This window comes from Prionailurus bengalensis, chromosome B2 (assembly GCF_016509475.1).
Source record: "Prionailurus bengalensis isolate Pbe53 chromosome B2, Fcat_Pben_1.1_paternal_pri, whole genome shotgun sequence".
Classification (NCBI taxonomy): Eukaryota; Metazoa; Chordata; class Mammalia; order Carnivora; family Felidae; genus Prionailurus; species Prionailurus bengalensis.
This window is the reverse complement of record NC_057349.1, coordinates 145,032,793-145,055,564: the sequence shown is the minus strand read 5'-3', so window position 1 is coordinate 145,055,564 and position 22,772 is coordinate 145,032,793. Positions and strand designations below refer to the sequence as shown.

Here is a 22,772-nt window from a genome sequence, read left to right as displayed (position 1 = left end):
ACACCTCTCCTCCCCCTTCCCCCCCCCCCCCCGTTCCAAACTATTTGGCAAAGATATTATCACAGTGTAGGTAAAAAGCTACTCTAAAGTTCAAGGTAAGCCTTAAAAAAAAACATAAACAAACAAAAAAACCAAACCAGGAATGACATCTGTCAGTCCATAGGGTTTTGAGAGCCTTCAGGAGAACTGCATTTCAGAAGTACCTCCATTTATACCAGTTTTTCCCACCTTAGTTTCAATCACCAGAATTTTAAGGAAACTTTCATTCATTCAACAAACATTTTGTTAATACTTCTTGTACTGTTATTGTGCTAGTGTTAGATAAAATGACAAACAAGGAAATCGCAGGAACAAATCGTGATACGTGTCAAGGTGAAAACAGTGATTGAGATTTAACCTATTGTAGATAAGGAGCCACGGAGCCATGAAGTAAAGGTTGAGAGGGCACCCACTATTCACTGAGCTAGGATCTCAGTAGCGGATGGAAGAGCATTTGAAGCAGAGGGAAGCACATGTTCAGTGACCCCCCAAGAGGTGAAGAGATTGTCCTGTTCAAGGCACTACATAAAAATCAATGTGGCTGGAAAATAATGAACAAGAGGGACAATGATGAAAGATGAAGACCCATCTGGACCATGTCGGCCATGGTCAAGGTTTGGATTTAATTCTAAGTTCAATGGGAAATTCTTAAAAGTTTAAGCACGGGACTGGCATTAACTAAATTCATTTCAAGAATGGTTAGTCTTGTTTCGATATGGACAAGGTCTGGATTAAGACGGTCGACAGAGGAAAGAGAAAGAAGTGAATATTCAGAGATAGAGTGAAGGGTCTCGGTGACTCATTAGCTGTGGGTCAGGGAAATGAAGGAGTCCCACGGTGTTATTTTACCAAGATGGGTAAGATGGTAAGAAGGTGAGGAACCCACGGCTCAACTCTGAGCAGATTTGCTAGGCCGGAAGCATTGAGAAGGAGGCAAGCCAGGATTTGGGTGTATGAGTTGGAACTCACAGGAGACGGAGGTCAGGGGTCAAAGATGGAGAGATAAATGTGGAGTCCCTGTCATGCAGATGGTATTTTAAGTCCATGAAATGAAACTTGTTATCAGTGTGTGTTACAAGTGCCCTCGGACACATCATTTCAGTCCCTCAATTGCCAAAGGGAGATAAAAGACAAGGGACCACGTGAACCCTACGGAGCTCCATTTGGAAGTATGTTAGAGGAAACGAGAGCCCAGGGAGAGGCAGGGAGGACGAGGGTGCAGGAGATGAGCACCAAGTACCTCTCAAGGAAGTCAGAGACGAACCCCCTTCCTCTGAGGGTGGGGGTGCTTGAGCTTGGAGGCCAACAGTAGTACCACTCATAAACAATTTCTCAGGGACTGTAGCAAAGGGTAAATAACTTGTGTCCATGGGCCCCCCTGCCCTCTGCTGCCTGCCTGATCAACAGCACATGCTTAGCAGTCCTGTTTGCAAAGCCTTCGGAAGCCTCTGGGGGTCACACCCACTGTAGAAACCCCTGTGAGGAAAACGGTTCGCAGGTTACCCACCTTCATAGCCTTGCCTTCCGAGGAGCACTGTCATGGCCACAGCAAGGACAAGGGACAAAGAAAGCAATGGTCTTGACCTCCTTTCCAGAAGATTCCACAGCCACTGGAAGTCGAAATATTTTTTGACATTGTGTCATCAAAAACATCTGAAAAAAAAAAAAAGCTTCAGGGCCGCCAGCCTGGCTCAGTCAGTAGAGCATGTGACTCTTGATCTTGGGGTCGTGAGTTTGAGCCTCACATGCAGCATAGAGAGAACTTTCAAAAAATAAATAAAAACTTTAAGAAAAAAAACTCATAAATTGCAATCCAGGACATAATCTATCGCTTCAATTATATTTTAGGTGTTGTTTGATCTGTTTCCTCCTTACATCTGATTTCAGCCATTCTGATGATTTCTGATGGTTTCTCTATGCAGTGATCAAGGTCCGGCCCTTTCTGTAGCCAATTTATTTCATCAACCCATGACAGGAGTCCAGGGATGAAGAAAACATTAGCAACAGAACAGAAAATACAAAGAGCAATGTGGCGGGCACACCCACAGAGGCTGTCACCAACTCTCCCGGGGCTAACTACCTGCAAATGAGGAAAAATAAGATTAAGGTTACTGAGGATTTGATGAGTGTTTGTTTTCTGTGTGTGTGTGTGTGTTTTAATTCTAATACATACAGAAAATAGGCCATCGTCTGCAGAGCAAGGAGAAATGGATTAATCATGAATGTGTGTTTCTCTATAAAGTTATTTTAGATTTGTTATCCAAAAAGGAAATTCTATAATAAGCTGTTTTTCATTATTTTCCAAAAGATGACTGTGGGAGAGTGAGCTGAAAAAAATTATTATTAATAAAAAGGGAAAAAGAGAGAAAATGGAAGCAGCTTGGTTTTGGGGAAAGGGTGGTGTTTAGAGCCACAGCCCTGAGTTCTGATGTGGGATTGGGGGTTTTGTGCCTGGGTGAAGGTCAGCAAGGGACCGAACTTCTTTGTGACTCAGTGGCCTCGTGTTCCAGTTCCCAGAGTGGGCAGAGAATGAACTTCATAGACGAAGTGTCTGTCAGCACCGGCACCTGGGACAGAGTCGTAGTTCAGTGAATGGTGTTTCTGATGGGGATTCCTCTCCTCCATGGGGGGTTACGTGAGGCCCCAGGGAGGGATTCCCCTGGTGCTCGTGGTTAAGACCTAACAGAAGCCAGAATTTAGGGAGGGAAAGCAAGACAGGTCCCTGCCTGCGGAGGGGTAGTTTTGTAGCTGTACCTGAGTGCCCCCAAAAGGATACTCTGGAAAATTCCACTGAGGAACAAAAACCCACCTCCTCCGTGCTCAGGGGATTTGAAATTGAAAGGCTGCCATGCAGCTCCCAGATTGCTGACAAGCTGTGACTCATTTTGACAGAACATTTCCCAGTTTTACCTGCTATTCCTGTTGTTCACATTTGCCGAGGTTTTACATTTTAGGTTCCTTTTTGCTTTCTTTTCTTATGAAAGCATGCAAATCAAATATCACCATGGAGAGGTGTCTGTCTTCCTACCACCTTTTGGGTGGTTTTCTAGGGGTTCAGGGTAGTCAGGTGCAGACCCTTCCCAGCCTGACCCCTCGAGTGACCACCAGTATTTAGCAGGCAGCCAATGGCTGGCAAGAAAGGGGAAGCTAACTTGCCCATATGGGATTTGAACCTGTGACCCTTGCTTCATTATAGAACAATATTCTACCCAACTCAACTCTTCTAACTACCTACAGACCACCAAAATACAACCCCATTTGATTATACTCTCTCATGATTCGTTATTTAGATTCCTAAAATGGGAGTTTATTGAAACTTCTATGAACTTTGTGCTTTAAAAATGGATATTTTCCATTTTACGAGAATCCATGAGCATACACGTAAAGACTGAATAATTTACTCCTCGAATAAATAAAATATAAACCATACCAATGAGTTGAGATCTTTACCTGATAGGTCACACTAACAGAATGCATTTTCAGAGAAATTTTTAATTTTTTTTTTCTCTTGGGGGCGAAGTAGTATGCTTTGTTAATACTTATTTTCCAAAATGTTGGCGAATACTATGTTGTCGCTTTAAATTATCTTAGTTACCTGTCTGTGGATTATCCATTTTATGAAAGTCTATGTATAAATTTGCAAACTAGTTTTAATAACAGCTTAAACAGCATTACTCAGCAGGTAAGTATGAAGCTGTCTACACAAACACAGGCGCGCGCGCGCTCACACACACACACACACACACACACACACACACACAAACACTCACTCTCTGATTCCAAAGACAAACGCTAAAGAAGTGATTTTTTTAAGGGAATTTGCTACTTTTGTGCCCACCTGACAATAGATTCCACACAGGCCTAGTCCATGTTGCAAATTAATCATGTTCCTTCAGTCCTGTTTGTAAAACGCTACCCATTATTGATGAGGAAAACAATCCCTTGCAGATTATGCAATTACTATCGAATCAGCATTTCTTCATGTTCACCAATTTATCACTTTGCCACTGTTGTGTGTATTTTGCACTCAGACACATGTAAATATTCTGCTCTACTCCCTGCTAATTTGTTATAAGGCTCCAGTAAACATATAGTAGGTTTCTTTCAATGAATTGTCATTTTTATGCCAGTTTAGTAGTTGAGAGGAATCTATGGAAATGTGGGCCATATCTTGAAGGGAACCGAATAAGTATCTTTAATGACACACGTGTAATTACGTCTAAATTCTTTCCTTAGGATACGAAACTTTCTATAAATACTAACTCATTACTGTCTCTAGGTCAAATGTTTGTTCTTACAAAGTTCACAATGTAATAAAAAAAAAAAAAGGCAGTGCACTCAGTGGGCATAGGTTTCACTTCAGATGTGTGTACTTTTTAATTATCAGAAATGACCAGGTATATAAGTTAAAATATTTGTCTTCCGTGAGGAAAGAAATTGTATGCTCAAATTCTCTTGAGTGTATCATAAGTAGAATGACTATAATAAAGTCATTTTTTTATATATTCCTTAGCTAATGAGTGGAAAGAGGAACATAATTTTACATTTCATCAGTATTTGGAACCACTACAAATGCCATCAGCAAGAATACTAAAGCATTATTGGACTTTGTCCATAGGTTAACTTCTTCCTAGATAAAAGCTATCATCATAGTAGTAAAATCACTTAGCTAAATTAAATATATAGGTAATCTGTCATCAAATCAGAAAACAGCCAATTGCTTGAGAGCCATTTATTTAAAATAGAAAAGCCATCCCACATCACTGATATTAATTTCCATTGCCTTTGATTATTTTATTAGAATTATTTAATTGATTGATACTCACTGGAGTTATATTTCATTAACTCATCCTATAACAATTTGTTGTTTACCAACTATGGACAAGATACTATAGCAGGGGTGCATGGGTGGTTCAGTCGGTTGAGCGTCCAACTTCAGCTCAGGTCATGATCTCATGGTTCGTGGGTTCGAACCCCACTTTAGGCTCTGTGCTGACAGCTCAGGGCCTGGAGACTGCTTCAGATGCTGTGTCTCCCTCTCTCTCTGACCCTCCCCTGCTTGTACTCTGTCTGTCTCTCTCTCCAAAATAAATAAACATAAAAAAAATTTTTTAAAAGATACTATAGCCAATTCAGGAGATACAAATACACAAAAGGATGAGGGGAAGTGCAAAGGCCCACAGTCAAGTCTGGAGGGACAAGAGACTGTGTCCCCTGAACTCAAGACTTAACCAGCCAAAAATCGCTTTTGAGACCAGGCCTCCCACTGAGCAGAAATGTGCTTGGCACAGAAAAGGGGACAAGGAAAGAGGAAATCCAGTTAAAAGTAGGGCAACAAAGTTGGGAGGTCACAGAAGGTGAGCCCCCATGCGTTTATCCCCAAACCCCCAAAACCGGAAGAGGAAACTCCAGAGGCACCAAGAGCTATTCTGGATCCTACTTGTTTCTAAAGTGTCAGGAGGACTGATTTCATGTAAAACTGTGCAGCAGAAAGAAGCAAGGTTCAATCCCATAAAATTTTTAAGAGGTTACAGAGAATGAAGAACAGAATGATGTCCTGAGAGACAATAAAAGCACGTCAGTCCGGTGGAAGCTAAAGTAACTATTTCAAAAAGAACCATGTTATTAAGAAATTATACAAATAAAAATAAGTAACAGATAGTGTCTTAAAAGAAATAGGAAGTGAAAAGGAAGAAACTTCTAAAAACTGAAAGTGAGATAAAGGATTCCAGAGATTAAATTCGATAGATTTAGAAGGTGAGTAAGGAAGATCCAATATACATATACTAGAAATCCTGTAAGAAACACATCGAAGCAAGAAAATAGAGCAAATAACTGAAAATCAAATGCAATACAGCTTCCTTGAATCAAAAAAATCGATCAGAAAATGACCAGCATCAAGATATATTCTAACAAAACTACCATATTCTGTAGAAAGAAAATTCCTTTGGACATCTAGGCAAAAAGATTATCAATTGAATGTATAAAGGGGAAAAAATTAAATTGTCATCAGGCTTGTCCATAACACCTTACACCAGAAGAACATGGAGTAAGACAGTGAAGATGGTCAAGGGGGAAAAAATGTGAGCCTAGGACTTGATATCCAGCCAAATTCATTTTTAAGAATAAAGATCCCAAATAAACTGTCACGGATATGCAAGTCCTCAGTGAATATTTTTCCTATACACTCCTTCCAAGGAATTTACTAGAGAACAAGCTTCTAACAACCAAAATTACTGGAAAGATATCAACGTAAGAACTTGTGGGGAACATTACGTGTATTTGTGTGTTTGTGTGTACCTGTGTGTGTGTTTACACTTAAGATAACATGAAAAGTAAGAGAAACAAAGCATAGTATGGAATGGGTGTATATTCCAACAAAGTAGATACAGTATTATTATAAAAATTTGGCAATGGGGCTCCTGGGTGGTTCAGTTGGTTAAGCATCAGACTCTTGGTTTTGGCTAAGGTCACGATCTCATGGTTTATGAGATCAAGCCCCAGGTTGGGCCCTAGGCTGACAGCTCAGAGCCTGTTTGGGATTCTCTCTCTCCCTCTCTCTCTGCCCCTCCCCTGCTCGTGCTCTCTCTCAAAAAACAAAAAAAAGGGGCGCCTGGGTGGCGCAGTCGGTTAAGCGTCCGACTTCAGCCAGGTCACGATCTCGCGGTCCGTGAGTTTGAGCCCCGCATCAGGCTCTGGGCTGATGGCTCGGAGCCTGGAGCCTGTTTCCGATTCTGTCTCCCTCTCTCTCTGCCCCTCCCCCGTTCATGCTCTGTCTCTCTCTGTCCCAAAAAAATAAATAAACATTGAAAAAAAAATTTAAAAAAAAAAAACAAAAAAAAATTTTTTTTAATTTGGCAAAAGAAACGGTAGAGCATGTGAAAATATATTTGAGGTTTTTAGTAATCATATTCATAGTGATAGTATTGGTACTATTATTCTATATCCTTGTATGTGTGTGAGATAAGGCCATTGAGCTATTGTGGGATAGTTGTTTTATTCTACCATCCTCTGTGTCCTTAAAAACCAGTGTAGAAGAAGCAAATACAAATGTCAAATAGAAAATGGTAAGTCAAAGCCTTGTTGTTCTGAAGCACCTACCTTCTTAGTAAATTTCAAGTATACAATACAGTATTATTCACTGTACTATCATTTTTTACATTAGATTTCCAGAACTCATTCATCTTATAAAACTAAAACTTCATACCCATTTTGGCAAGGCCAAGGCATAAAAGTTGAAAGGTCTCGCGGTACAGTACTGAGCTGAGCACCTCAGAGGGTTCCGACAAATATTTATTGAAATCATTCACAGTTCCATGAGAGGATGTTGTGTGCCACCTCCTTAGGACATAGCTCGTTTCCCAGCTGACATCATCCACTCTCTCCTCTCTTCCCACCCCCTCCCTTCAGCATATAAATATATTATTTCTTCATTTTCAGAAAATCCTTTACAATCCCTCTGTCCCCTTCAGCTGCTATCCAATGTTTCTTTTCTCCTTTTCAGCCAAACTCCTATGGGGAAAAGAACCCATTCTTGCCTCTTGGAATTCCTCTCCTCCAATTCTGTCCTGACTCCATTTGACTCCACTAAGATTTTTGGCTCCATGACTCCACTGAAATGGCTCTTGCCAAGACCCCAATGACATCTGTATTTCCAGCTCCAGCCAGTTTCCAGTAATTGCCTTCTGGGCAGCTTTTGAGACAATTTATCATGACACCCTCACTCAAGTATTTTCTTCCCTTGGCTCCCAGGACACCCACATCCTTTTCATTTCCCACCTGCCTCATAGGCTGCTGCTTCTCAGTGCCCTTTGCTGGCTCCTTCTCATCTTCCCTACAAAGGTTAGATGGTCTCAGCTAGTCTCATGGTTATGGAGATAACACAGAGTCAGGCTGTCAAATCAGACACTCAGGAATCCTAGATGTAACCTTGTGTCACACTCTCCTAATGGCTTCAAAGGCGGGTAAAAATGAGGTGCCCACAAACCACAGAGAAGTCTGCGTCATTTAGCAGAGCTCCCTGGGTCATTTCTCAGTGTATCAGGGTGTACTACAGGCAAGACTTAATGAATGAGGTCTCTGAGAAGTACCTGGAATGATCATTAATGTGCAATCTCTCAATTATATAAGCTATCCCATCACTCATCATTCAAGGAATCATTCATCACTTAAGCATTTCCTGCTTAATGTATTCCACAGTTAAGAATCTTTTCTAGCAAATGCCATTGTATGGATGTATCATTAGCGTGTTTACAAGAGGATTTGACCAAGTCATCTTTCTTTCTTTCCTAGGGCCAGAAAAATGAGAAAATGCATTGGAGGCCTGGTGCTAACCCTTTTCCTCCCAGCCTCCATGCACATATGATTCCAAATTTTGTATCTACAACCCACTTCTTTCTCCTAAACTCCAAACTCATACATTGTTAGCCACTCAACATCTTACTTAGCTGCATAGCAGTTTATTAAACTGAAGATAAATACAATAGAAATAATGGCTCCTTTTCTCAACTCCCAACCTACACACACACACACACACACACACACACACACACACAGGCACTCACACGCATATAGACACATACATGCACACACTGTCCTTCTAAAGTCTTTCCATCTCGGTTATTCATTCTCTGTGTCTGTCTCTGTCTCTCTGTGTGTGTGTGTGTGTGTGTGTGTGTGTGTCTGTGTCTGTGTGTCTGTGTGTGTCCTTCTGTCTTCTCAGACAAAAACATTATGTTCATGTTTGACTCTTTTTTTTCTCACACCATATATCCAATCTGCCTAAAAATTTTGCCATTTTTACCTGCACCATATATCCAGGTGATCCCCACCTCCACCACTAGCTTGCAGGTTTGAGCCACCACCATCCTCCATGTGGATTGCTGAAAACCTCCCGCCTGCCCCTCTGCTTCCTCCTTCTCTCCTTGCCCCCAAGAGTCTATTCTGAACACCTCAGCCAGATGGCTGTCTTTAGAAGATTAGTCATATTATGTCACCCCACAGCTCCAAAGTCTCCATGGTTCCTGTTTCTCTCAGAAAGGCAGCCAGACTCTTCTACTGGCCTTCAGGGACCCACAGAGCCCAGATTCCCAAGAGCTCTCTGACTATGTTTTCTGCCATTTCCTGTCCCGTCTCACTCAGCCACACTGGCCTCTACTGTATCTCACAGCACCGAGCACATTCTGGCTTCTGTATCTTGGTAATGCTCTGTCCTTGGCCAGAAAGCCCATTCCCACAGGTAGCCACATGGTTTGCTTTTCTAATCTCCCTTCGATGTTTGCCCACATGTATCTTCTTTTTTTTTAATTTTTTTTAACGTTTATTTATTTTTGAGACAGAGAGAGACAGAGCATGAACGGGGGAGGGTCAGAGAGAGGGAGACACAGAATCTGAAACATGCTCCAGGCTCTGAGCTGTCAGCACAGAGCCCGACGTGGGGCTCGAACTCACAGACCGCGAGATCATGACCTGAGCCGAAGTCGGCCGCTTAACCGACTGAGCCACCCAGGCGCCCCCATGTATCTTCTTTATAAGGCATCCCCTATCTCTTAATCACCCCTTCAAAACTTAGTCCCCATCTTCCCCAAGTCTGCCTCTTCCCTGTTTTTTATTCTCCTTCCCACTGAAATATAACCTTTCAGTGTTTATCATTATCCGCATGTGGATGAGAGCACAGGTGTCTGTTTTGTCCCCTGCAGTATCCCCAGCACCCACAGTCTGACCATAGTAAGCTGTCAATGAAGGTTGCATAAATTAATTAACAGTCAAGCGAATCCACTTGACTCGATCTGAGTTTAGAAGAGAATATGATCAAATAACACCAGGAGAACAATAACAATGCTGCAATAGGATGGCCTTGGAACCTGCACTATGTAGTTTTATTCTGCGGGCTGGGGAAACCAAGGAGGGGGTCGAGCCATGCAAGGGCATGATGAAGTCAGGGATAAAAGAAACCATACTTTAAGAAAGAGAACAATGATGAAAGGAAAACACGAATCTTCTTCATCAAGCTGAATGTGCTCAGTATTCCTCAGATGTGCTCAGATATCCTGTGAGCTGCCCACAATTAGCACAGGGCAGAACATCAGGACCTATTTTCAAAATGGTTTCCCAAAAACTCATAGACACCTGAATAGAGGCATGAAAATATACCACTTGATAAGACTGATAATGATGCATTATGTGTCCATAACTTAAAATATAGATATGTTTCCTAAAATTCCTGAAATAAGACTGTTAAATGGAGGTGATGTTAATAATATTAAAAATCCAAACTGGGGCACCTGGGTGGCTCAGTCGGTTGGGCGTCCGACTTCAGCTCAGGTCATGATCTCACAGCTTGTGAGTTTGAGCCCCGCATCAGGCTCTGTGCCAACAACTCAGAGCCTGGAGCCTGCTTCCGGTTCTGTGTCTCGCTCTCTCTCTGCCCCTCCCCTGCTCATGCTCTGTCTCTCTCTGTCTCAAAAATAAATAATAACATCAAAAAAAATTTTTTTTTAAAAATCCAAACTTTGGGGGGAAATATTTAGGACCAATTTCTAGAAATACAAAGTTATCCATTTTGCTAATTGCAATTGGAAAGCCTTTCATTGTGTTGGATCATACCTTATCCACCCCCCCCCATTTTTTTTTTTTACCAAAACAGATTAACAAGAAAACCCACACACCACCAGCGGTTAACATTTTGGCTAAAACAGCACATCTGCATATTATCACTTTGAAAAACCCATGTTGTGTTTTACAGTACAACCGGTACCAGCAATATGGCGCTGAAGAGTGTGTGCTCCAGATGGGGGGCGTGCTGTGCCCTCACCCTGGCTGTGGAGCAGGGCTGCTTCCCGAGCCAGGCAGGAGGAAGGTCACTTGTGAAGGGGGAAATGGTCTGGGCTGCGGGGTAAGTACCACCTACACCTTTGGGTGTTGATTTTGTGTGCTTTTTCTTTTCTTTTTTTTTTTTTTTTTTTTTTTTTGGCAAATTGGCAAAGATTATCTATTTGTTTTACTTTCATTTTTCCCTTTGTACTCAGATGTCCTTGAAGTGATGTATAAGAAAATAGATTTTTAGGGGTACCTGGGCCGCTCAGTTGGTTAAGCATCTGACTCTTGGTTTCAGCTCAGGTCGTGATCTCATGGTTCTGTGAGCCAGAGCCCCCTGTGCTGACAGTGTAGAACCTGCTTGAGATGCTTTCTCCCTCTCTCTCTCTCTCTCTCTCTTTCACTCTCAAAATGAGTAACTTGAAAAAAAAGAAATGAGATTTTTAAATTCTTACGTAGGATCCCAAATATGAACATAGACCTTCATTGATGTCCTATTCAGATTTTTTGCTTTAATCGTTTATCACAGTGTTTTCTGTAAGGCATTGTGAATTACTAGACCAGATTTTAAACTCTCTGGTGCTCAGCTGATTCAGAGAAAATATTTATTATTTTTTCAGAGTTTAAGTAGGCAGAGTAAAGGGGAAAGAGGATTTCCCATCAATGATGTCTTAACAAAATTGTTTGCCTAAGTATTTCAAGAAATAAAATGAAGATTAATATGGAAAACTTGAAATTTTATTGTGTCATAAAAATCATTCTAAATAGAGATGAGCAAAACTAATGGTGCCTCTTAGGGAAGCAGAATAAGAAACATGGAAAATGTTTGTTCTAAGAGGTCAACCAATATGACCCAGATGGCTTCTTGAATGAATCTATGGCTGCAAGCTGACAGTGAAGGTGTGAGGGGAGCATAACTCAAACACAAAAAGGCTTGCTAAATTATAGGTTGAAATGACAAATGGATAATAATCCTGATATTAAATTTCATGCAGGCCAGAAAAGGAAGAAGGTATATGTGCTTATAAAATGCTATTGAATTTTGATGGGAAAACATTTCTTTTAAAATTGAAACTTCATGAGGAGCTTTCTGGAAGGAGTGTTGATGGCAGAGGTATATTGCCTGGGCCTAATTTTTGGCTGAGAGCTGTAAGTCACCTATGCATAAGGTGGTATCTGTTGTCCTTAGTAAAGCTATCTGTCATGCAGTGGGTTGCAAAGCCCTGAGCTGAGCCATAATGTAGAGAAAGTGGACATTGAAAACCAGTGAGATACCATGATACCTACTCAGAAAAAAATGCCTCTGGATTAATGGTCATGATCACATTGGGATGGAAACACAAGTCATGTTTGCTACTTTTAGAAATTATGAAAATCAAACTACACTTTGCAGCCCCGATCATCATCATTTACTGTGTAATCTGTGCCGATTGTGTGTGGCCTGAGCAAGCTGCCAAATTCTGGGATCAGAATGCTAGTGAATGTTTTCTTTTAAAATAATTTATAAAAGTTTTTCACTAATATCTAAATTGTATGTTTCTGCCTACTCATTGCCTACCGTTGTTCCATTCTTTAAAGCTGGATGTTAAAATCTTAACATTTTTTATGGGGAAAAGAGTTTCTTTGGCCCATCTTCTGCATTCAGTTATTCATTTGCTTTAAAGAACTTTGAAAGTTTGGGGTGCCTGGATGGCTCAGCTGGTTGAGTGTCTGACTCTTGATTTTGGCTCGGATCACAGTCTCACAGTTCGTAAGATGGAGTCCCATGTCAGGCTCTGTGGTGACAGCATTAAGCTTGCTTGGGATTCTCTCTCTCCCTCTCTCTCCACCCCTCAAAGCCCTGCTAACACACACACTGTCTCTCAAAATAAATAAATAAACATAAAAAAAAGGACTTCAAAAGTTTTATGTAATTTTAAATATTGAACAGCTATAGCTTCCTTTTCTCATACAATGTCACGTTGTAAGTAAATAACATACATTTAAGCTCCAAATCATGGAAAATTACTTTGGGAGTGAATTTAATTGCTTTAATATCTTTGGATTAAAGAGTTTGGGGGCAAACCTTACCTAAATGAGGATAGCTATCTTCAGAATATTTCTTTGTCCTTTCGAAATTATAGGTGATGAGTTTTATTTTATTTTTATTTGTTCCGTTTTGTTGTTTTTGAAAGTGTGCTTGTCAGTTTATAGATTACTTATATATTACTGCATAACAAATAACCTCAAATTCTAGATGTTTAATTAATAAACATTTATTATCTCACAGTCGCTGATGGTCAGGAGTCCATAAGTAGCTTAGCTGGGTGGTTCTGGCTCAGGGTCTCTCATGAGGCTGTAGTCAAGCTGGGTTGTAGTTATCTGAAGGCTTGACTGGGGCTGGAAGATCCACTTCCAAAATGGTTCATTCACATGATAACAGACTGAAAACAACCTCAGTTCCTCACTGGCTACTGGCAGAAGGCCACGATTCCCCACCACCCAGCCCTCTTCTTAGGCTATTTGTCCACAACACTGGCAGATAACTTACCTGGAGCAAATTATCCAAGAGAGTGAAGAGAAACCACAGTGCCTGTGTGACCTGATCTCCAAGGTTGTACCCCATGACTTTATTTCATTCATTAGAACTGATGTGTAAGATCCAGCCCACCCTGAAAGGGAAGGCAGTTAGGCACTGTCGTAAAGAAAAGAGTATCAAAGAATTCATGAACATATTCTGAACCCACAGTTTGCAATTTGAAGAATTTGGAAAAAGAGCAAAGAAATGATTTTCTAAAGTATGCACCTAACTTGATGTTTTCCTTTCTCTCCCTGTCTTTTTGCCCCAATCCCCATATTCCTGTTGAGGCTTACATCAATTCCCATTGCTTTGACTTCTCAACGTAGAGAAGATAAATTGACCTCATCATTACCCTTTTCCTTCAAACTCTTGACTTTCATGAAAGGATGTTAACCCAGCCAACATGCTTTTGGGGATTCTGTAGTGGTTAAAAAGGAGATTGGGTTGGAGGCCTTAGTTCAAACCCTGTCTCCACCAACTACTACTGGTCTTAATATTTCTTCACTTCAGTTTCCTCATCTCTAAAACAGGGTGTATTATAGCAACCCCATATAAGACTGTTATGACAATGAAATGAGATCATGTGTAAAGTGTTTAGAACAATACCTGGCATACAATGTATATTTATTTAACATTTAATCAAAAGTTTAATCAATATTTATCAACACCTTGCTTAAAAGACTAGATATCCAAACAAAACTACATAAAAGATAACCATTTGCTGCTCTCCTCCAATATTCCAGAATCGAGCCAGATCAAGCCATATCTACAGCAGGGAATTAAGTACATAGACCTCACTCTTTAGCCCTTCAAAGAATTGCTTTTCCTACACAGTACTTTGGCAAAATGTCGTTCACATTGTAGTCTTTATACAGAAAATTTGATACCTGTGGTTCAGGACATCCCAATGGACTTTTCTATGAGGAAACATGGTGGCTATTCTAGGCTGACCGCTGCAGCAGGAGCACAAGGACAACTTAAAGTTGTTCTTGAAGACCTTGTATATGGTGCAACTAATAAGGTGTTCCTCTGAAAGGTAACTGGTCAAAAACACGAAGCCACATTTGTGTTCTAGGTATAGCATATAAGTGGACCATTAGTAGCAGATTTTGAAGTTCATTTTCTAGCTTCACTTTTTTCCTTCTTTCTCTTCCCCTTTCTCTGATGTACGCAGTTCTGTTATGATTTGTACATAAGCTACCAATCTTTTCTGGATTTCAGGGTGGTAATGGAAAGCTGTTGTGTGGTAGAAATCATGGTTAGTTCATGTTGTTCAGAGGCAGAACAGGGCCCAGTAAGTAGAGGTTAGAGGAAGAAGAGTCACTGCTTAGCATTTGCCCTAACACCATGGACAACTAACAACAAAATGGGCTGCCTCAGGGAGTAGTGGGTACCTCATCCTGCACAGTGTTCCAGGAAAGCTATGGAAGAATCATAGAGTCTTGGATATAAAGACTCTCTAAATATCATTAACCTCAGTGGTTCTCAGGCTGTAGTTTACAGGTTTAATGTAAGATATCTGTGAGTCTATCTGTGCTTAATTTTTTCTCAACTACCAACAGGTTTTTATTATCTGGGTATCCAAGAAATGCTTGATATTACAAAAAGTATCTCATGAGTAAAAAGATTGAGAGTCAAATTCCCTGTCATTAACAGACTTTAAAAATTAGGCCTTAGAGGTACTTTGTGTTGTGCTTATGGACACCCATTTTCAGAGCTGAGACACATCTCCATGTGTTGTACTCCAGGGTTGGATGGATCCAGTCTTCCAGTCAGTCGGCTCACCACTACATGCCCAGATGGTCCTTCATACACCCATGATTACTGTTGTATATAGATTCCATATATACTTCAGTATTGTGCCTGTCTTTGGCTTCTTAAAATAGGTACTTAGGTTAGTATTTATGACTGTCTTATTCAAATATATAGTAATGCCCATTGGAAAATCAGATTACTTGATCCTTTGCTCCACTATATCACTAGACTTGTCTGCTACCTGGAGAGCAGTATACATTAGCTAGTAAATGAAGGCAAGGATTTCTATTTAAATGATAATGCCAGTCCATCTCAGAAAGGTCTGACAGATGTGTGATGGTTCCAGCAAATTTATTACCATTATAAAGAATTATCTGAGCTTTAGTCCCGTGTCCCAGAATTTAAGTTGAAGTGTTACCCTTGTTTCATGCCTTTATATTCCCATCCTTAGTCTTGACATTATTGTCTTCAGTAAATCCATGTATGTGGAGTTCAACATTCATTGGATGGATGGATGAATCTTAATAATGTAGAAGTAATATGAATACACTATCACTTTTATTTTCAAATATTAATCACAATTTTCCCCAATATTAGAATTGCTTCCCTTGCCTCAACAAGAACCTCATCAAAAAGTATAAAATATACAGTGGTTTACTTGCACACATGATACGTAATTCAGAACAAAATGTACTAAGCTCAGGGATCCAGAAAAAGTCAATTAGGAGCCTGGAAGCGCTGCAAGCATTACAGTTTTGTACCCTGTCAAAGGCTCCACAGCCAAATTAGAATTTTGTACATTCTGATACATAAAATGTTTTAGTCTTGGGTGCACTGAGATTTTGGTTTTCCCACAGCACAGAATATTTTTACGTTGATAGATGGAACTCAACAAAGAATATATTTGGGGATCAAATAGCCTGACCTCACTCTCTGCTAACTCTTGATCATATTTTTACTACTGCTTATAAAAATATTAATTGATTTCCTAAGGAATTCATGTTACGCATTATTCTTTACTCCGGCCTTATTTCTATTCATCAGAACTATCTCGCTAACTTTTATGACTCCAATGTAAAATGTTGACATGTTTAATACTGGAAAACAGCAACAAAATATGGAATACATTAATACTCGCTGACCTGGGAATACAGAAAGCTAAGGCAATCAAACCTTGTGAGTTTTCTATAAATAAAACATCATTATCTTGTTTGGTATTGTTTGGGGATATTATATGACTGAGAGATCATTTCTCATCTGGGATAATAGGAGTTAGATGAAGAACGTTCTCTTTTAAATTAGAAATTCGAGGATGAAATAACAACTGAAAAAAAAGCAGCTTTAAAAAAAAAACCATACTACTGACCATTTGTTAAGGAAATCAGATAGACTTTCTAAGGCACCCTATAGTCACTCTTTAATTTACTGGAGAGTACATGTTGCTCCGAGGCAGATTTATCAAGGCGCTAATGAAGCGTTCACCGTGGTCTCCACACTCGCACAGACCCCTTGATTTTACCAAGGTTATCTTCTTGCATTTTTCTTGAAGAGGGTCTCCAAGATAGAGAGGCTGCATCAAACCCAAGTCTAGATCTGCACAACTATGGAGTACGACCTGCTACGTGCAAAGAAACTTTTGTCGAAAATGGTGATTTCAAACTGCTTATAACAATAGCATTATTGTATTGTTGAAGATTGTAGTTAAATCAGAGTCCAAGCTTCATTTTACATAGGAAAGGAGCCAATGAAGACAAATGCGGATACCTAGTCTTTCACTCAAAGATCGGATTATTGAGTTAAAAACGTAAAGTAATAAATAGGTGGGGAGGCTTTTTGTTCAATATATGGAGCTCTTAAATAAAAAGCAAGCAGATGGACGATATCTAATAATACAAGGGGAAACAAAATGGTTACTTTTCATATTCTTTAAGGATAGTTTAATTTTATAAAAATACAACATTTAATTAAATTTTGTGAAGTATTTTGAAACCTATATTGAATTCTCTCTTTTTAAAAGGAAGACTAGAGAGTAAAATCTAGACTCCAAATACATGTGGTTTATACTGTGATGCTTCCAAGGAGACACCAAAAGGGATAAGTATTTTCCAATGTGCCTCGATGGGAGTTTGTAAGCACAAAGCTCCAGCTGCAATCATACACCTCGCTTGCCTCGACCACCCGGCCTCTGCAACACATAAAGAGTAGGATCATAGCTTGTGGACACATTATTCTTTTATATAACCTTTTAATCTTTCATATATATTCTTTGATATATAAATAAAAGTATTTTTAAGCTAATGTTATGAAATGTCAAAAAATCTGCATTCTATGTTTATTTGACATGTGTCCAAAAATCTAATTTAAACTCTAAGATTGGCTCATTTGCAGATTGGAAACAAGTCTCGCTAGACTTTCTGTGTGAGAGACAGCTTGAAGTGCAAAGATAGAAAGCTTTGGAGAATATTTATTTTAATTAAAGGAATCGTTCACAAATGTACAAACAAGTGCCGCATACCATTCCTCTGGAAAACATTTATCAATTGGCAAATGTTCCTAGAAAGTGTTCTGTGGTTTGAAATAGAAAGACGTATTTTCTAACCCAACTCAGACCAGTGACCATTCTTTAGCTATTTTTGTTGTTGTTGTTAAAATAAAGAGAAGTCCGAAATAATGATACTCTTTCAAAATGGTAAGCTCCATCTCTTTGAATAATGTTAGGAAATCAATTTTGTGGCAAATTGATTTCTTCTTTAGCTCTACAAGCTACCAGAGAGCTCAGAACACTCTAGAAAACAGACTTCTACTGAAGATAACATAGTTTCTCTGAGTTTCTTTTGATTCTGCTCTCACTTCAGTTTAGGGCTCTGCTGTGCAGTATGGTAGCCACTAGCCAAACATGGCTATTTAAATTAAAATTAAATAAAATTTAAAATTTGTTTCCTACTCACAATAGACACATTTCCAATGCTTCCACGGCCACATGTGGCTTCCTACCACCGGACTAGACAATGCAGATACAGGATGATATCTTCGTCAGCACAGAAAGTCCTATCAGACAGCATGAGTCTAGAGAAAGACTAGAATATCACCCAAAAAGAGTTTCCTGTGTCTCAGATACAAACACTTCGACCTCTTCCATCTGGTTAAGAAGAAAAATCTTTCCAGAAATTAAAGTCATTTCCTAAGAACAAAAATGTACAGCCTCATTTTCCAAAGGGAGGTTCATTCAGCATAGGTTCCAGAGGATGTTACTGGGAGGAACGTTGGAGTAGAGGCAGAGAGGCTTGGCAGAGGTCCATTATCACAGAGCTTGGAAACTTAGTGTTAAGCTAAGTTAAATAGAGGTGCCCCCCCCCCCCCCGCCTTAAAGCTTTCAGTATGCAAACACGCATTTTTGCCTGAACAAATAGAATACCACAAGCAGCATTTCCTAAACTCTTTACAGCAAGAACTGCCTTTTGTGTGGTGCATTTTATAGGATGGGTGTTTCACGGAACAACTTGGGAAGGAAAGCATTTGCTTCAATTTTTTCAACGGACAATGCCCAACAGCAAGCATACCACAGTCACAATGAGCTAGTGGGACCAAAGGCTAGGAACCTTACACCTACAACATTTTCCTCTTTGTAGAGAACTAGCAAAGTATGCTTTTTTAAAGAATGAAATTGTATACCATATTGTTGTGGGTGTATTTTTGACACTGCATATTTTTATAGTAAAACCTTTTCATTTTCTTAAGCAGCCATTGATACATAGTCCTATGGGCATAAGATCCATGGAGAAGAGAGGATGAAATGTTATGATTGTGGGTGATTAGTTTTTTTCAGATGATTCCTCTTCGGTGAACATGAAGATCTTTAAATTCCATAGAATAAATGATATTTTGGTGAATACAATAGTTTCATCAACATAGCTGATGTTACTATTATGTCAATCTCATAAAGCATTAAGAGCATAGGACAGTATGATAATGATACGGGATTGTGGGGTTTGGGGTTTTGTTCTGGTTTTCCGTACCGTCCGGAACGGCGGCAGCACAATGCGAGGGCAATCGCAACCCTGTGCTACGTGGGTCACGCACAGCCGTGAACGCCCTGCTGGGGGCGCTCTCGCAGGGTGGCCGGCTGGAGTTCCCCTACCTGGTATCCCAAAGGGTGGGCCTCTCTTCCCAGAGACCGCTGGTAGATCTCGGGGACAGAGAGCTATGCTGTACGTCGTTATACTAATTAATGTCCCCCGGCCCCGTCCCTCATTTCTCAGGCTTCTATCATCTGGTGGCAGAAGCTTCCCAGAGACACATCAGGTCCTCTTTCGGACTTGCCTCCAGCTCTTCCCTCTTTACGGCTCTCCGGGAGGCAGCCCCTGCAGGAGCTGGTTCCTCCTACAGATTTATCTAGGGCCTGGCCGCCATCGTTCCTTCCTGTGCACGGGGGCTTCTTGATTTCCCGTCCCGCTGCCTTTAGAGAGTGGCCTCAAGGATCTGATGTTATTCATTCCCGTTGCTTCATTATACTTTCTGGGTCTCATCTTTCACGGTGATATTCATACTCCGGATTATGAGGTTATATCATCAAAACGGTTTTCTTTGCTCTTTTATTTTGCCTTTTTTACACTAATTTCTATTGTGCTCAAATATATGTAACATAAAATTTGCCATTTATAACCATTTGTAAGCATACAGAGCAGTGGCATTAGGTACAGTCGTAATGTTGTGTAACCATCAGCTCTGATTATTTCCAAAGTTTTTCATCACCCCAAACAGAAACTCTGTACCCCTTCTGCAGTAACCAACTCCCCACCCCCCCCCACCCCCCCAGTCCCTGGTAATCTCCAATCTGTTTTCTGTCTCTATGAATTTGCCTAGTCTAGATATTTCACAATAAGTGGAATCAGAGTCCTTTTCTGTCTGGCTAATTTCACTTAGCATGAAGCTTTCATGGCTTATCCATGCTATAGCATGTATCAGAGTTCGCTGCTTTACACAGATGAATCATATTCCGTCACATGGATGTACCACACTTTGTTCCTCCAATTCTATTTTCAAATGTATTCAGCTGGAATAGTCCTTTTATCTCCCCGGATCAAAAGCCAGGCAGGCTCTCTGACTTTATGTAAGTAATCGGTATATTACTCATGAGTGATAAGAAGTCTTAGGGTCCTTTTAAGTTGCCATCATTCTCTCAATTCATCAAAAATGCCTTGTCCCCCCAGGATTGGATTTAACATTAAATGTTCACCCCCTGTCTGTGAGGCCCAGCCCTGTGCATCATACCTACATGCACTTGGTATGAAACCCCAAAGGGACTTGGTTGCCCTATGGGTTCCTAAGTCCCACGTATAGCACTAATACTTTATTCATCTCCAGTGTAAGTTTGGCGGTAAGTTCAACAATAGCTGATTATTCACGTTATCCCCAAAGACCTGACAGGTGCCCACTTAAGCTATATCTAGATCCAGGCTTTTAATTCCAGTGCTTAAAATTTGTTTGCCTCAAATAAAATAAAATTAGTTTGCCTACATTAATACCTACTGTGTGTCAGCCCTATCACAGAATCATCCCTGCAGATCAAAGTTCTCTGTCCTAACTTGGGTTGCAAAATCCTAACCCCTGCTCCTATAGGTCTAACAGTAATATGATCCTACTAGAAATAGAAGTTATGGACATAATCATAGAGATGTATCAAGATATTTGTGGAGGATATTTTTTGTAGCACTGTTTTGTGATAGATAAAAATGTGGAAACAATCAAATTTTCAGGAATATCATAGTGGTTAAGTATATTTTTGGCATATCTATACAGTAAAATACAATATCCTGTTTAAAAGAATAAGGTCAACCTGTGTGTTGATATGGAACAATTGTTAATATATAGAATTAAGTAAAAAGAGCACAAACAGAAGATTAAGACTCTTAAGTATGTAAAATATTTTCTGGAAAGAATTAAAGGAACTGTTAACAGTGGTTGCCTTTGTATAGAGAAAGTGGGGATATAGGGACGGAAGCTTCCATTTTTTAGTTTATAACTTTCTGTAATGTTTGACATTTCTAAACATGGAGATATATTACTTTTGCTTTTAATGACATAAAGGATTTCTTAGTTTATGAACTTTTTTTCTTAAACTTGTAATATTACCAAAAAAAAAAAAAAAGATAGTAATGTGTTATATTAAGAATAAGAGCTAGGTAACCAATAGTTAAATTAGGTAGAATTTGACACCGTTTTGGACAAAGTGTTGCTTTGGGCTTAGACTAGGGAAGAGGAAACGCGCCTTCCATCAGCAGAGACCAAGGGCAGGAAAAGCGAATTGTAAACACTCATTCCCAGAGATGCAGGTGGTACAGCTTGGCATCTTTCAAGCGTTAATTTGTGTAGAGCACACTCTCCTGTCATACTGATTTAGTTGAATGACATATTTAAGAAAAGTGGGAGTGAAGTCTGCTGGGAAATATTATTCATGTTCCCAAAATAAGCTCCATGAGGACATGTCAACAAATGCATGGAACAGACCAATATGAATGGGTGGCTTTTCATTCTGGGGTAGCTTTAAAATAGCGTAAGTAGTTCCTAAATTAGAGGAAAACATATTCTGATGATGCCGTGCACATACCTGTGTTCTAGGGATTACATTCTTGCAGTGTATTCTCTGGTTTTTTGTTGCTCATCCTGTTTTCGTTTATACCTATTTTCAGTGAAATTGAAACAGAGTACAACATGGCCCAGATAAAACAGGCACTCGGCACCAGAGCAATGCATTTCTCACTGCTGGTCACATATCCCACTGGAAAGGCTAAGTCTATAAATTATGAGATCGGTTCTCTGCAATCTCCTGTGAGGGAACAGGGCTTTTCCTGGGTAAAGACAAATCGCTGATATTGTTGGCGGTCGCTAAAGGTCTATTACAGACCCATAAACTAAGTGTCCCCTGGATCGTAGCCTCCCTTGTGCCCTGCTGTGCATTCAGTGGGTCCAAGGATTCTGCCAGGTGAGATCCTCAAACAGTATCTTTATATCTTCAGCACAGAATGAATGAGACCCAAGAATAGGACCCTCAAGTCTGCCCCAGTCGAATCTGGCCTGGCCCAACATGATCCTGAATCCCACCTTCTCTTTTGGATTGGAGGCCCACAGGAAGTAAACTTGGCAGGACTTCCTGAGCCTGCTTCACAGGCCTCTGTTCACCTGTCCATTTGAAAGTTTATATTGTGGGGGTGCCTGGGTGTCTCAGTCGGTTAGGCGTCTGACTTCGGCTCAGGTCATGATCTTGCAGTTCGTGAGTTCAAGCCCCACATCAGACTCTCTGCTGTCATCATGGAGCCTGCTTCAGATCCTCTGTCACCCTCTCTCTCTCTCTCTCTGCCCCTCCCCTGCTCACACACACTCACTCTCAAAAATTAAAAAAAAAAATTAAAGTTTATATTTTGAATAGAGTGTAAGATTTGTTTCACGTCGATTTCTGTTAAGGATTTTTCTCCAGAAGAAGAAAAAAATCAAATAAGACTATAAACCCATGGATAAGGCATAGGCCACATGTAAAAGCTTTGCCCCGTCTGCCTATCTTCCTGAACCAGGGTCAGAAGAAGGATAAAAACAAGAAGAAATCCTT

General features: G+C 40.2%; 1 protein-coding gene across 2 annotated transcripts in view; it reads left to right on the top strand.

Annotated features, from left to right (window-relative positions):
- PRKN (parkin RBR E3 ubiquitin protein ligase) overlaps positions 1 to 22,772 on the top strand; it is a 1,348,128-nt gene that overhangs the window by 1,146,237 nt on the left and 179,119 nt on the right. For both annotated transcript variants that reach the window (XM_043592715.1, XM_043592714.1), the window contains exon 9: positions 10,784 to 10,933. In XM_043592715.1, coding sequence (XP_043448650.1) covers positions 10,784 to 10,933 — 150 coding nt within the window. The remainder of the gene's footprint in view (positions 1 to 10,783; positions 10,934 to 22,772) is intronic.